The 14,090-nt window shown below is 36.2% G+C and overlaps 1 protein-coding gene across 1 annotated transcript in view; it reads left to right on the top strand.

Moving 5' to 3' along the window:
* Positions 1–14,090, top strand: part of LOC108570316 — a 208,039-nt gene that overhangs the window by 165,465 nt on the left and 28,484 nt on the right. Inside the window, exon 6 of the mRNA XM_017932154.1 lies at positions 11,691–11,912. Within this exon, the coding sequence (XP_017787643.1) occupies positions 11,691–11,912 (222 nt within the window). The remainder of the gene's footprint in view (positions 1–11,690; positions 11,913–14,090) is intronic.

Below are 14,090 nucleotides of genomic sequence, written 5' to 3'. Positions count from 1 at the left end.
AAAATTAGAAAAGTTAAATTTTTCAGTAATTGACAAATATACGCGAAGAAATAATGTTTTATCGAAGGATAATTTATTCCTGTTATGACAATATGAATGATACTTCGCCTATACGTCGATATTTTACCGGTAATGTGATTAGCATAATTTCGAAATTATTGAAATTGTTGAAATTAATACTCTCAGAAGATAGCAGACAGTGTACCCTTGTCAACGCAATTTGTTTCAAGTCGATATCTTAATCCGTTCTCAAGATATAACGTTTCAAAGTATTGGCGCGAAGCTCATGAAATTATGAATGGGTGTAGCATGACCTACATTACTTCCAGGAAATGCGTACGCTATTAGAAATAGTAATAGTAATAGTAAAAACAACTGCTGACTCAGCGTCTGTCATTGACCAGTGCACAATTCTCTCCAGTCTATTGGTGCGAGTGAGAGGTCCGACCGCTAGAGTGAGACAGAGATAGCGAATTATTAGAAAATACACTTCTCTTTAAACGACGATATCTCGGCAACGAAAAGTCGTATCGAGATGAAATAAAAAGCATTTTACAGGTAAAGATTCGCCGCCGCTGACGATGTTAAACATGTGCAAATATCTCAAATACTTTTTAAACAATCGTTATGTAAACTTTTAGTGATTTTAATAGGTATTTCTCGTATATTTATTATCCTTTATTGTCATAAATATTTGTAATTTTTTAATTTTATCGTTTCTGTTAAGACTGTTAATGTCTTTTTAACATCATATGTGTGAGTATTATATGAAATTATTTATATTTTGGAAATTTTAGAGAAAAGCGTCCGACGGAACATTTAAAGAAATTTCTTTTTTGAAAACTCAATCGAAGATATAAATATATACGTGTAAAACTAACAATATCGTGGAAAATAGGTGTTAGTATACTTACTGAATAAGAGGCACACCTAAGCTGTCTTCACAAAATTGTTAGAATTAAAAAAAAAGTTATTCTGTCTGGAATCTCGTAATATAACGAGTAAGAAAGGTAATTTATATCATGTAATACTTTCTTTACGATCATAACGAGTGTTCTAATACTTATGAACATCAGTGTAGAATAGAATTCTTTAAATCTAACAGAAAAACAGAGAAACAATTTTTCCGTATATTTCTGTCCCTTGCAGTTAACGCCGTAACTTTATCTGTACCCTCATTACGTGCAATTTCGTAGATCGACGCGTGTAACCAGAAATTTTCAGCTCAAACATTCCAACAAGTTTCATCGTTTCAGACCAAACTAGGACGTAATTGTACGATACAGCCACTCGCTTTTAAGTACAAAGTTCCGTTCGATTCACCGCAGGAAAATTAAATGGGAAAACCAACGCAAATGCTCGTGATGTCTCCAAATGAACGCAGACAGAGGCCCCGTGATCTCCAATGTCGATGAGAAACGGCCGGTATGCAGATTTGGCAATCCGAAATTGTTCTGTGCATGGCCTGGTGACGTTTCGTGAAATTAGGAACGTATGCACGCCAACAGCCGGGAAGGACGCTTGCCCTGCATCGGCAATGCAACGAGCTCGAACGTTCACGTTGCAGCTCTTTCCATACAAACGCGACGAATCCCCTTTCCCGAGGATTATTTTATCCGGTTATTCGAAATTGCCTTAAAATCCTTAAGATACGTGAAGAAATTCTGATACTTGTAGTTTAATCGTAATTCTTGTCGCGTAACAATTTTACCTCGAAAGAAAGTGATCGTGTCTTCTTTTTTTTTTAAGTTACATGGTCATTTGATTAAAATTTCTTCGTTAGTTATGGTGTTACAAACTTTAGTACAACATGAACGTTTGCAATCAATTTAATTGGCATGGAATTAGATCTCTTTAGAATAAAGAGAGAAATGAAGAAATATTTGAACACCATTCTACTGAAAACAGGAATGTTCAATTTTAAATTAACTCTTTCCTCACGTGTGTATGGTATAATTATAAAAGAAGATAGTTAAATATACATAATATAAAACGCAGAATATTCAGAATACAGAATATGAAAATATTCCGTATATTTAACTATTTTCCTAACTTCCACATTGTTTTATAATTATACCACACACACACATGACGAAAGAGTTAATTTAAAATTAAAAATAATTTAAATTAATAATAAAGAATACATGATTCTACATTCTATACCATTTGAAGACATTTTAGCATTCTTTTATTAGCCTTTCATTGATAACGAGCTTAACGACGCTGTTTCGAAGAAAAACTTGCGAATTTCACGGATCTAACGATCGACCAGGGAATCGACTGAACGTCTTCATAGACGAAAATCGAGCTTCCTCGAACGAAATTGACCCTACAGATATTCCACGGATCTTATTAGCGCAAAGGTAGCCACGTCTGGGTCAAGGGTCCTGCGAAATTTAGGGGTATACCTTCGGCCTGCGAGCTTCCATGAGTATATCTCTCGCTGATGGGACTTTGGGGGACAATAATTGCCTGACTGGACCAGCCTCGCTTTCTCTAACTCGCTTCCTAGTTCCATTGAAGGCTTTATTGCTAGCCTCCCGATTCAGCGGAACTACTCGACGACGTTGATCCACATCTAAGATCTGTCCAGCGATTTCAGGACATTGTTCCCATTGACCCTTTCAATGGACCTTTAATGTGGCCTGAGGAGAATTGGGTTTGAGAATTTTCTAATTGCTCGTCGACAGATTTAAAGATCTTTTTTTAGAGTTTCATAAAAGGAAGAATTTTAGGAGTAATTGGATTAATTTAGTTGACACAATTTCGAGATAATATATTACTGGTACTGCTTTCTACATTTTTTTCTCTTCATCTCTGCTTTTGTGCCTTTCGTTCTTTCACAATTGTGCCCTTTTCTTCTGATTCGTGTCTTATTTATTTCTCATACTTCCAAATTTGATTAAGGATCAATTTTTCAAGCAATTTTATTACACAATTCTTATACAATAATGCGCTAAACTTAAATTATTACAAAGTGTCGAGGGGATGTAATTAGGTGGGGGAGGAAGGTAGAGTGACCGAATTCGTGGTAGCCTGTATTTCTGCAGGGCCCTGGAGATTAACTATGCAAAATTTGGTCCAGATCAGGCAAAGGGTTTAGGAGTTATTAGAGAACAGACAGACATTCTATTATATGTATAGATTAATATTATCTTCTGTCGCATTATGCCCTATCCTTTACCCAGTTACGTGACTTTACAGCGTTATTTGACCTAATACATCACGTCGGGGCAAATAATTCGATCAAACGTTCAAGAGATTCATTTGCTCAATATAAAACAGCTCGACGTGAATGTGTGTGTTTGTTTGATCGCATTTGCGCCGTTTGTTAATATAACAAACTCGTTGGAAGTTGAACTCGCTTGTTTCGTTTAGAAGTTACATTGGCAAACTTAGAATTAACGGTGCATCGAATGGAGTCAGTCAGTCTTCGAAATGGGTTGTAATTTTAGCCAGCGTCACATTTAACCAACTTGTTACCATTGACTGGTAGAACAGTAGGAGCATCCTGAACGCATCGTTTCCACATCCTGAGTTACACAAATCATTTGACGAAGATGTTTGGAACAGGTTGCTTGAATTGCTGCAACAATGTTAGCTCGCTCTAAGATATACAGAACTCATAAATTGGGCAAGGCGCGAGGATGGGAGCGTGTCTGGATGTCATAGGATAAAGGCTCGGGATCCCGAGAGATATAGTCTTCGTCAGCAACTGCTGGAATTCGGTGACATATCGATAATACCATAAACGTGATTCTATGGTGGTTAAACACACTCACACTCGTTATGCAATATATTCACATAACTGGAAAATTTCATCTTCGACTAATTAATGACACTCAAGTCTCGCCTACATCTTCGTTCCATTGTTAAAATTACCAAACTTGTTTAAATTAACCTTTTTTTAATCACCTTTGCACTGATTTTACCCATCAACTACGTCATTTATATTGTAAAATTAACGCAAAGATGATTTCAAGTTAATTCCCAAAGTATTATAGTTTTCTTCTCTCCTGAAAATTTAAGTCATAGAATCAGTGCAAAGACGATTTCACATTAATTCACAAATTAATTTTCTTCTTCGATGAAAAATGAAGTTTTCACAGTTTGGTAAGTTTACCGTTAGAGCGATAACACGTTTAATTGCATCGGTGACATTTCATGCCTCTTAGGCACAGGCTGCGAGGCTAAGGCAACGAGGATCTGTTAATACCATGATTCCAAGAGGTTTGCGCAGATCGAAGAGGCGAAAGCCACACGTGTTGGGTATAAATTGCACGTTCTCATAATTATCCCGGTCCTCGGTGGCCCGTACCTATACTCTATCCGAAATCCTGGCGAACAACGGAGCGCCAGGTTATTACGCCGGCTTGTGTGTTAAGCTAACGGTAAATGCGATATGCGTTGATAAGCCTCATCGTTCTCGATACCTTTGTCGGCATGACGATAACCTGCCTACTTACGATAATTTGTCCCACCCTCTCTTTCTCACCCTTCGTCGCCCTGTGTTGCCAGGTGGATGTAATTGAATTTTGCATGTAATTATAATGTGTGCTCGTGGTTGTAAGTTACGAATGAAAATTTTCAAATCGTTATTGAAAATGATATTTAAATGTCCTTGTATACCTACTCAGGCACCTGTAATAGTATTGTAAGGGATATTGATTGCTTGCTGCTTCGATTGGAGAATATGTGATATTAAATGAAATTTTCATTTACACGTCTCAGGTTTCAAATGAAATTTTTAGTTTAAGCATTCTGAAATATTCAGGGTTTATTTTTATTCATTGTGTAGGATATACGGTTTATTTAACGAAAGTGTATTAAGTGAATTTCTGAGTTTCATTCAGAATTCTGAGGAAAAGATTGCGGAAAATCGAGGCAATTCTATTCGAGTCATCAAGCTACAAACGACCAGTGAAATAGGAATGGTTATATTTTATTTATTCCTAATTAAACTTCCTAACTGGGAAATTTGCATCTGTTCCTTGGTAATTCATTTTTCCCTGCTATTCTGTCGTGTTAATTTATAATGGAAACAATACAACTGCAATGTTGCAATTATAATGTCAATTAGAATTCTCAATTTCTCAAGCAGAATGTACACGAGAGTTCTAAATTTTCATCGCAAATCAAATCCTACTGCTCGAAATAATTGCGAAACTGAATTAACCGTTCTAAAATTGAAAATATCAAACAACTAATTCCAATCTATTTAAATCACTTTCAAACGAGGATTAAAATGGATAAAAAGAGGGACAATTATAAATTGATTTTCTGTTAACAAAGTTTCACATCTGCGTTCATTAGGAGTTCAATCTGCAAACAACGTACACAACGCACATACTCGGATAACGGGTTGCACAAGTCGAACTATAATCGAAATTGGAACTCGCGGACTATTTCAGTTATTATCGCTCGCTAATGTCCTATTAAAACTTAATTCGCGCCGCATTACTCGCTCGACTTTTAATCGAATTACTTCGACCATCTTTCGCGTTGTGTGATAAAGTGAAGAAATTCATTCGCCGTTTCCATTCCTTCGGAATTTTCGAAACACAATCGACGTCAGTCGAAGCTTGTTTCATCGAGAGAACTAAGAATTGCCTTTTTTTTTCTGTTTCCTTTTTTTCAATCGCACTTGTACAACAATACTCTGGCAACAAGCTCTCGATACCGTATTCAATTACGTGGCGGGCTAGGCTTTTCAATGTGGCGCGGCTTAAAATGCAGAATTACGATAACAACAATAGCAGCCTCGATAAAATCAGTTGCGCGAATACATATTCGATAACTTGGTTTTCGAGCTAATGGTAATTGCGACCATTATTTGCAAATCACATCAGCCATTCGCCATTCCGTTGCTGGTCCATTGATCGAAACATTACCGCCTTTTTTTCCTTTCCCTTCCTCTCTTTTTCGTACTTTTCGTATTCGACATTGTTTCCAACCCTTTTTTTCACCGTGCCTTTTTCTACTCTTTGTTCGTATGAAATGCTTTTAACTCTCTTTTGACTGTATGTCACAATAAGAATCGTTGATATCTGGTGACTGGTATGGTGACTTATTTACTTTTGAATAGAAACAGGAATAGTTTTTGCGTTTTTGTTTTTTTTTGTGGCGACAGGTTTTACGTGGAAGTTGGCAAATTGCGAATTTGATGAAAGTATTTCAATCTGGTTTTAATTAGGATACTTCGCATTTAAAGCGATTACTTAGCAATTTATGTTTCTCTATTTGCAGTGAGAATTGCTCGACAATCGTGAATCAGTTTAACGATTCTAAAATGGCTTTCAGATAATACAAATTTGCTTAATTTAAATATATCTACCTTTTATCGAACTTTGTGTGTGTTATAAAATTCTATTAGATCAATTCCACTGTTTTATTTTGTAAATAATTATCGTAGGTTTTCAAATGCGGGAGCTGAAAAATATCTCAAATAAAATTGACGACGAACTTTGTTAGTAAAGGGAATTCGTTATTTTCCCACGAAAATTGTTTGTTCGAAAATTCGAAAATTTTCCCACGTGTGTTTGAAAGGTGAAAACTGCAGGAAAATATTTTTTTAAATCGAATTTTTAACTCTGCTCTGAAAGCACGAGTTTCACATGGCACGTGTAAATTTTTTTATTGAACCTTCCATTGGAGATTGTAATGCATAGTTACTTCTAGATCTATTGATTGTCGACAATGTTGCGTCTTATTCTCTTTTTCGTATCTCCTTCGTTAAATTACCTTCAATCGATTCTAATGCGTCCACGGAGATTATAACTATTTAGTTAGTATACGTATACAGGGGCGAAATAACTTAAGCTCATTACCGTGTTTTCCGTTACAAAATCAGCATGAAACTGCGTAAGCAGCGACACGCGTGAATAGTTGTTTATTCGTCTTCTGTTTGCAGAGATTAAAAAATATCAAATGAAGTATCGAGATAGATAGTAAATCTTGTTTAATCTTGAAGAAGCTTCCTCGATAATTTTTAATTACTTTAGATGTTTGAGATTTTTTCATCAAACCTCGTTATTCGATAAAATTGAATAATCCTTTTGATCTTAAGAATCTTGTAATGACTGTTTAAGTTTGCTTCTCATTCAATGAGTGTCGTAATATTTATGAATGAGAGTGTATTTATGTGACGATTTATCTCTTGGAATAAAAATTGAAAATTGACATTCTTTAATATAATTTCAGACTCGACGAAAAGTGTGATTCTTAAAATTGGCTAAAAAGACACAATCCATTCGACGCAATAAAAGACTCATCCTTCGAAACGTATTAATAATAAGATGCAACTCATAAAATTATAAAATTGTGAATCGTTAAAGAAAATTCACATAAAATTATAAAATTGTGAATCGTTAAAAAAAAAATCATATAAAATAATAAAATTGTGTATCACTAAAGAAAAATTTTATTTTGAACCACTAAAGAAATTGTAAGTTTAACAATAATAAAAAAGAAAAGAGTTTCAATTTCGAACCACTGAAGAAATTTCAAGTTCAACACTGCTCCAACCATTTTTTCACCTCGTTGCAAATAGAAATTTTGGACGCTCGTCATTAACTCCTTTATCGTAGACATTCAAGAAAGATGAATGGAATTTTTATTCAATATCTCGGGGAAACAGAACACTCCCGTCGTATCTCTGCTATGTCGATGCATCTTGCCCGACCTCGCACATTTTCTCTGTTCCATTATCCGTGGACCCGGGGTTATAATGTATCCGGTTCGGTTAAAGCATCGAAGCTGTGCGCCGAGCCAAAGCTAGCGTAACCCATTCTGCTGGCCGGTACCGCAACATTGGTGTTAAATTGCAATTATTAATCGCGGTAAGTAAACTATACGAGAGGCTGCTACTTCCAGCCCTCGAGACTGGCGGTTTAGGCACGTCGTAATTTCGCGATGGCTCGTGTTGCGTTTTCCACGAATTAACCTGCTTCTCTCAGCTGAATTGCGTAATTTTAATTATTCTCCCATTTTTCTATTCGATCGTAATTGTTCTATGTCATTTTCATACAATTTACGTCGGTTAAATCGGTGTTAAAATATCGTTGAAATAATTGCAAAAATTGATATTTAACTGGTGTTTGAAATTGAAGATATAAATTTGTGAAGCACTCTATTGTAAAATTGAATAATTTAAATTGCAACGTGTAAATGATATTAAATGCAAACGTAACAATTTTGTAAAAAAAGAAAATTGAGAAAAGATTTTTAAAAGATTCTTTAAAAAGAAGAATTCTTTACTATTTGTTTAATACTTAAAATTCAGATTCTCGAATATTTAACAAGTCTTGTGAATTATTTAATATCACATATACTGCATTCTCGCTTAATCGTGAAATTGTTTAAAGAAATCAATGAACGAAATAGTACTTGTTCTTACAAGACCAAAAGTGACGTTTAAACTTAACATTCGTCCTCGCTTATTTATTAATCAGAAGTGCACTTCATTTGCAACAGAACACACTGCATAATTAACACGCAACACGTCAAGTTAATACCTTTTTCAACCTCTAATTGCACTCGAAACTCTCGCATAAACTTCACGAGCTCTGTACAAATGTTGAATACGGGCAAGTATAACAAAGTTTCGTAAGTTTCCAAGCAGCTTTGAAGTTACATTTCTATCCGTACAGAATCCTCCCACTCTCTCTTCATATATTCATATCTCTCGACTCGTAATCTTCGTGTTCGACGTCATGGTTGCTCTAAATTTTTCACGTGTACAAAGAGAGGAAGGGAGGGAAGAAAAAATGATTTGCTCGTATAAACGTCTACTTTAGGAAACAGTGAATCTTCTGGCAAAATTTTTGCGCGAAAGCCTGCCTTTTCTCTCCGTCCTTTCGCTATCTATCAACGAAATTCTTACTCTCCGAGCGGAGTGCAGAAACACGCGAGGAAAAATGTGCTGTGATAATTCTGACGCGTTTTACATCAAACGAGATTTGCTTTCGTGACCCGGCATAAAGGAACAGCCCCGCGCTGAAGTACATGGAGCACGCGTCGCGCCCCTTACAAATAACACGCTCGTCTTCGTAGGAAATTATATTCTTGTCCCGCGAATAACTCTTATATTTTAAGAGTATTACGCGAGCACCACGCGCCGCGCGGTTCATATTTGCGCCCGAGGGGATCCTCCTGGTTAAATGAAAATTATTCCTGGGAAAGGAATTCGAGGAGGAACACATTTTTCAATGGTATTTTTAATAATGACATTAGCAGGAACTTTATGTTCTGTAAACTGTTTAAGTTGAATCGATAGGTAGATCAAGAGAACGTGTTAGGGAAGAATTGTAAAGATTTGGAGGAAGTGAATTTAATTGTAAGCGAAATTATAATTTTGGACAAAGGTAATTTTTGTTTTCCACGAGATTCATTTCTTTTCGTAGAATATAAATTGCAAATTTAGTAAGAAAAATATGGTTCTGTGTTACGAATTATATGAAAGAAAATTTTTATTAAATTTAGAAATCTCTTTTCTATCAAATTTAGATTCATATAAAAATTATGAAATTCGAAACTCTCTTTTCTATTAAATTTAGAAAATTAATAAAAATTTCCTTTTCGTAACGCAGAACCATATTTTTTTCTTTGCAAATTTGCAATTTTACATTCTCTTCGATACAACCAAATTATGCAACAAATTGGCTGCACCAATTTTTCACAAGAAAAACTGCCGAGAAAAGTTGTATTATCTTGTAATTTGGATTTATCTATCCTCGCGGCATGTTCTGTGCATATTCCCATGAAACCTTAAGCAGAACTTACAAACTGGAGTATATACGCATATAAAGATATTTCGCGTAAAGATAGGTCGACGGTCACTTCGAATTTTCTTCAACTTTGTTAAACGACGACGGAAGAAAATTTTTTCCCCCGTGCTAGCATGCAAGATGCATTACTTGAATTTTTGCGCTCCACCTAAAGAAATAACTTTTATCTTCGCCGGGTGAGCCGTTTAAGCTTTTATTACGCCATCACGCTGCACTTCAAGATAAAACGACTCATACGGCGGCGCTGTCTAAGAGGCATTTATGAAAATCATATTTTTTCAGAGGAACTATCAATCCTCGGCGTGGCTGGGGAAACTTTATTAAAATCAAAATTCGAGATCAAAAGCAAACGAAGAATGTGGAAGAACAATAAGGCTGGCTTAAAATGCAGATTCTCTGTTTTCTCGTGTAGGAGGTAGGAAAATATGTGTCTCCTCTGCGTATTGTTCGAAGCTTCGATTGTCGGAAATGTTTAATTGGAGAAATTCGGAATAATATATTGTTCTTAATGGAATAAATTTTACGAATATGTTTATGAGGATAATTATATTCTTTAATTTAATAATCCTCGAAAATATACAAAATTTAGATGCAAATCTTTTGGCAAAATAATTCACAGTAGCTCAGAGTATTTGTTCGGTATAATAACTTTCGGAATAATGAAACAGAGAAAAAGGGTACATAAGACAGAATCACAAATGAAATTAATTCATGAAGGTAACTAAATTACAATCAAGTAAAATTCACATCAATGATCTCTCTTAGTTTATTGTTACCACGCTCCTTAATTAACCATTTAATTTAACCTTAATTAACCAACCGTTTAAAATTCAGTTTAAAGGTCAATTTCCTGAATATGTCGACCAAGATTCTTCTTTATCTCTGAATGACGAACTCGATAGGAAGAGATACGGAGGATATTTTCATAAATCGATGTCAATTATTTAATTCGAGATGGTGAAATTCAGGTTGATTTGTCAGCATATCGACAGAATACGTCTTATCGCGAATTTTCAGAGAGCCGAGTGTGTCGAGGCGCGTTGTGCAACACGTCCACGTCACTGCAAGACACTGATTTCGTGTCTACGTGCTTGTCCGCTTGAAATGCAATTGCATACGCGATGTGGTGTATCGATAGCGCCGTCCGTATATCGAAGTCGAACATTATGCGGCCGGAAATAAATCGACCACTGTCAGAAAGTGGAACGCGCGGGATCTTATTAAACCGACAAGATCCCAGATTATTTCCTTCTTGTTGTTCGTGTGTGCGGTTAAGGAAGTAACTGCTCACAGTACATTGTTTGCTGTCCAGAATTACTTTACATTTTGGTAATTCTTATCAGCATTACGTTAATAATTCGTGAGATAATTTTAAAGCGTATACAACACTTTTAAGCAAGGTGAAAATTATTTGATATAAAATGAAACAGATTTTTTGATAATTTGAATTTCTGTGACAATTCTCGAATCGTTTCTCCAACATCAGATTCCATCAATTGTCGTAAATTTCCGAATCGAATAAGCGATTTATTGGTCGACCGCGTTCATCACTTTTGAAATTTTTCAAACCAATTTCGAACTGTCCCTTCAGAGATGTAGTTCTTTAATCGATCATTTATTCTTTATCTCTAAACCCACGAAACATCTCTTGTCAATCCATCTCTTCAAAAATACACAAAAAATTGAAGAACAAGCAAAGAAATTTTTACACTATCCACTCCAACTCAGTAAAAAAATAACGAATGATCGTTAATTGCAGTGAAGCTGTAGCAATCTACAATATCACCGGTCTGATTGTAAATCAAATTTCTTAACGACACATTGTCGATAGAGAAATGTCAATTTAATCTGTGCAAGAAGACAATATTCGCTGACAACGACGTGTGTTCATTTTTCTGCTTTCAGTGCCACGGACCGTATTAAAAGAACAATATCAGGGTGTCGTGGAGGCAGACGAGGAGGATTTGGTGCATCAGTTCGATGAGGGCTTCGACAGGGCAGACTTCAGGACGGAGTTTAGCCCGAGTCCGAATCTCGAGGGGCCGCAATCGCAGCCGAGGGACAACGTCTCCCGAAATTTCCCAACGGTCAGTTCATCCCCGCCGCGAGCGCGAACGAACAACGACGGTGAGTAACGAGCATCGGTTGCTTCCTTTCCTAGAACTGGTTCGAGGCTGAACTGACCTCGATAATACGCCACTCGAGTTGCTTTCCACCAACTGTATCTTCTTCTTCTACGGCGAATCGATTCGATGTCAATGAACTTTTATAATTCAGTAGTAAAACCGATGATAAATGAAATTAATTGTTATTCTGTCAGATTTGCATTGTTACTTTTATGAAATTGTAAAGAGCTTGGAAGGAAAGGGGATGGAATTTTTAATTAGATGAAATTGCAAGTTTCAGTGAGATTAATTTTATGTATAGGATGTTGCACTTATAATGAACATCTAAATTATTCCCACTCCTATTAAAAGTAAGAAAAAAATACCGAAAAGAGTTTGTATGGTTTAAGAATGTGCATTTAGTAACGATAAAAGAGTCCCTTTGAGGTTATTTTAAATATCATTTTTATTCACATTAATGTCTGTCTTTTATAAGGAGACGTTGTAGTTGACAACAAAGCGGGGTCAACGACCTATGACGTCATGATCTTAAAGTCATAATAGAAATTGCTAACATGCAGGGAACGAATATTAATAATAATGAATTTTAGTCGAAAATCGAGTAATGATTCAACATTGATACTTTATAGAATAAAACTATAAGTATTATAAATAAAATACGGCGACTTAAAAATAATTTTGCCCTTTTCCTCTATATAGGGTCGAATCATTTTTTATTTTCTTTCCTCGGGTTTCGTTTGTATCAAATAAAGAACACGAAAAGGTATTCTTAGAGAACTATGATTTTAAGGAAGAGAAATGTTTGAATTCGAAGGAGATCCTTGTTTTCAACTTACATTTTCTGACATTCCCCCTTTACGAAAAGCTTACATTTCCCGTATGATATCTCGAGTAGAATTTCTTGCCATCGCGTGCATTAAATTCAAAAGATACAACGGTGCACGTCGTCACTGCGTGAAATCGAATATTCCAACACTCTGTTACGTGATATTACTGTTGAATTGACAGATATTACATATAATTATCGGATACCTTCACCGAAACAAGTGAAACCCTCTCGTGTTTTACGAATATTATACAGAAACGTAACGCGTTCAGCATTGAATCGAATCGAATTTGACGTTCCCTGGTTCCTTTAAACCTCACGCAATTCTCGAGTGGCGTTTTCCCCCAAATTTTCGAAACATTTTTCGCAAGGAAAGATCGCGACAGTAAGATAATACAAAACTAAAATTCGTAAGCTTACCTACATATTTTCACCGTAAATTCACCTGTAAACAAAGATTAAGACTGATAATCTCACGATCTCTCCTCGCAAACACTTCCAGTCAATTTCCATGCTTCCTCGAACGCACGCACGCGCGCACGCACGTTTGCTTGGCAAGATTTTCCGCCTCAGCTTGGCCTTCTTGATCCACACTGACACATGACACACGCGCGAGCATAAACGTCGAGCATTAGCGTTTCGCCAAAGTCGTTAGCAGCCGGAGCATTAACGCTCGAACGTAATTAAGGTTAATGCAGCACTGATATCACGCTGCTTTATGACTTATATATGTGTATGTGTATATGGAACTCTTACGGGCTGATCCGTACCGTTCCACGACTACTGGCTTTGCAGTCTTGGCCAATAACGTTGGCGGTTTACCTGATGTTAATAGGAAATCGATAGCCTCGGATTTGTAAACCGAGAGGTGCACGTCGTGTTGCGGCTACGGAAAATAGGAGTCCAGATTCAGCAGGCGTCGTTGCTCAAAGCGTGATACGGTTTCTGGAATCCGGTCAACGATCGGCCACGATGGACCGCCGCTGGGCGTTCTAATAATTGCCTACCATTGTTTGCCCTCGTGCGTGGAATGGGACATTGCACCACTTAGGCGAGCGAATTCTGTGCAGTGGAAAAAATTCGACGTATTATAGAGACTAATTGTTCTTTAGTATTATATAACGAGCAGTTTTTTTTTTCATGAGAAATTACAGAAGTTTGCAACGACGAAATTTTGTCGATGGATTTTAGAAATAATCGAATGGGTTTTATGGGTCGAATGGGAAATAACTCAGTTTCGCAGTACGTTGAATGTAATTTAAAAGTAAATAGAACGAAGTAATGAAAGTAGAAATCTTTAAACAGTGTATCATCTCTAATTGCAATTTTATGAAAGAGAATATTTATTACGTG

The sequence above is a fragment of the Habropoda laboriosa genome, unplaced genomic scaffold (genome assembly GCF_001263275.1).
Source record: "Habropoda laboriosa isolate 0110345459 unplaced genomic scaffold, ASM126327v1 scaffold68, whole genome shotgun sequence".
Lineage (NCBI taxonomy): Eukaryota > Metazoa > Arthropoda > Insecta > Hymenoptera > Apidae > Habropoda > Habropoda laboriosa.
This window is presented reverse-complemented; position numbering and strand designations above follow the sequence as displayed.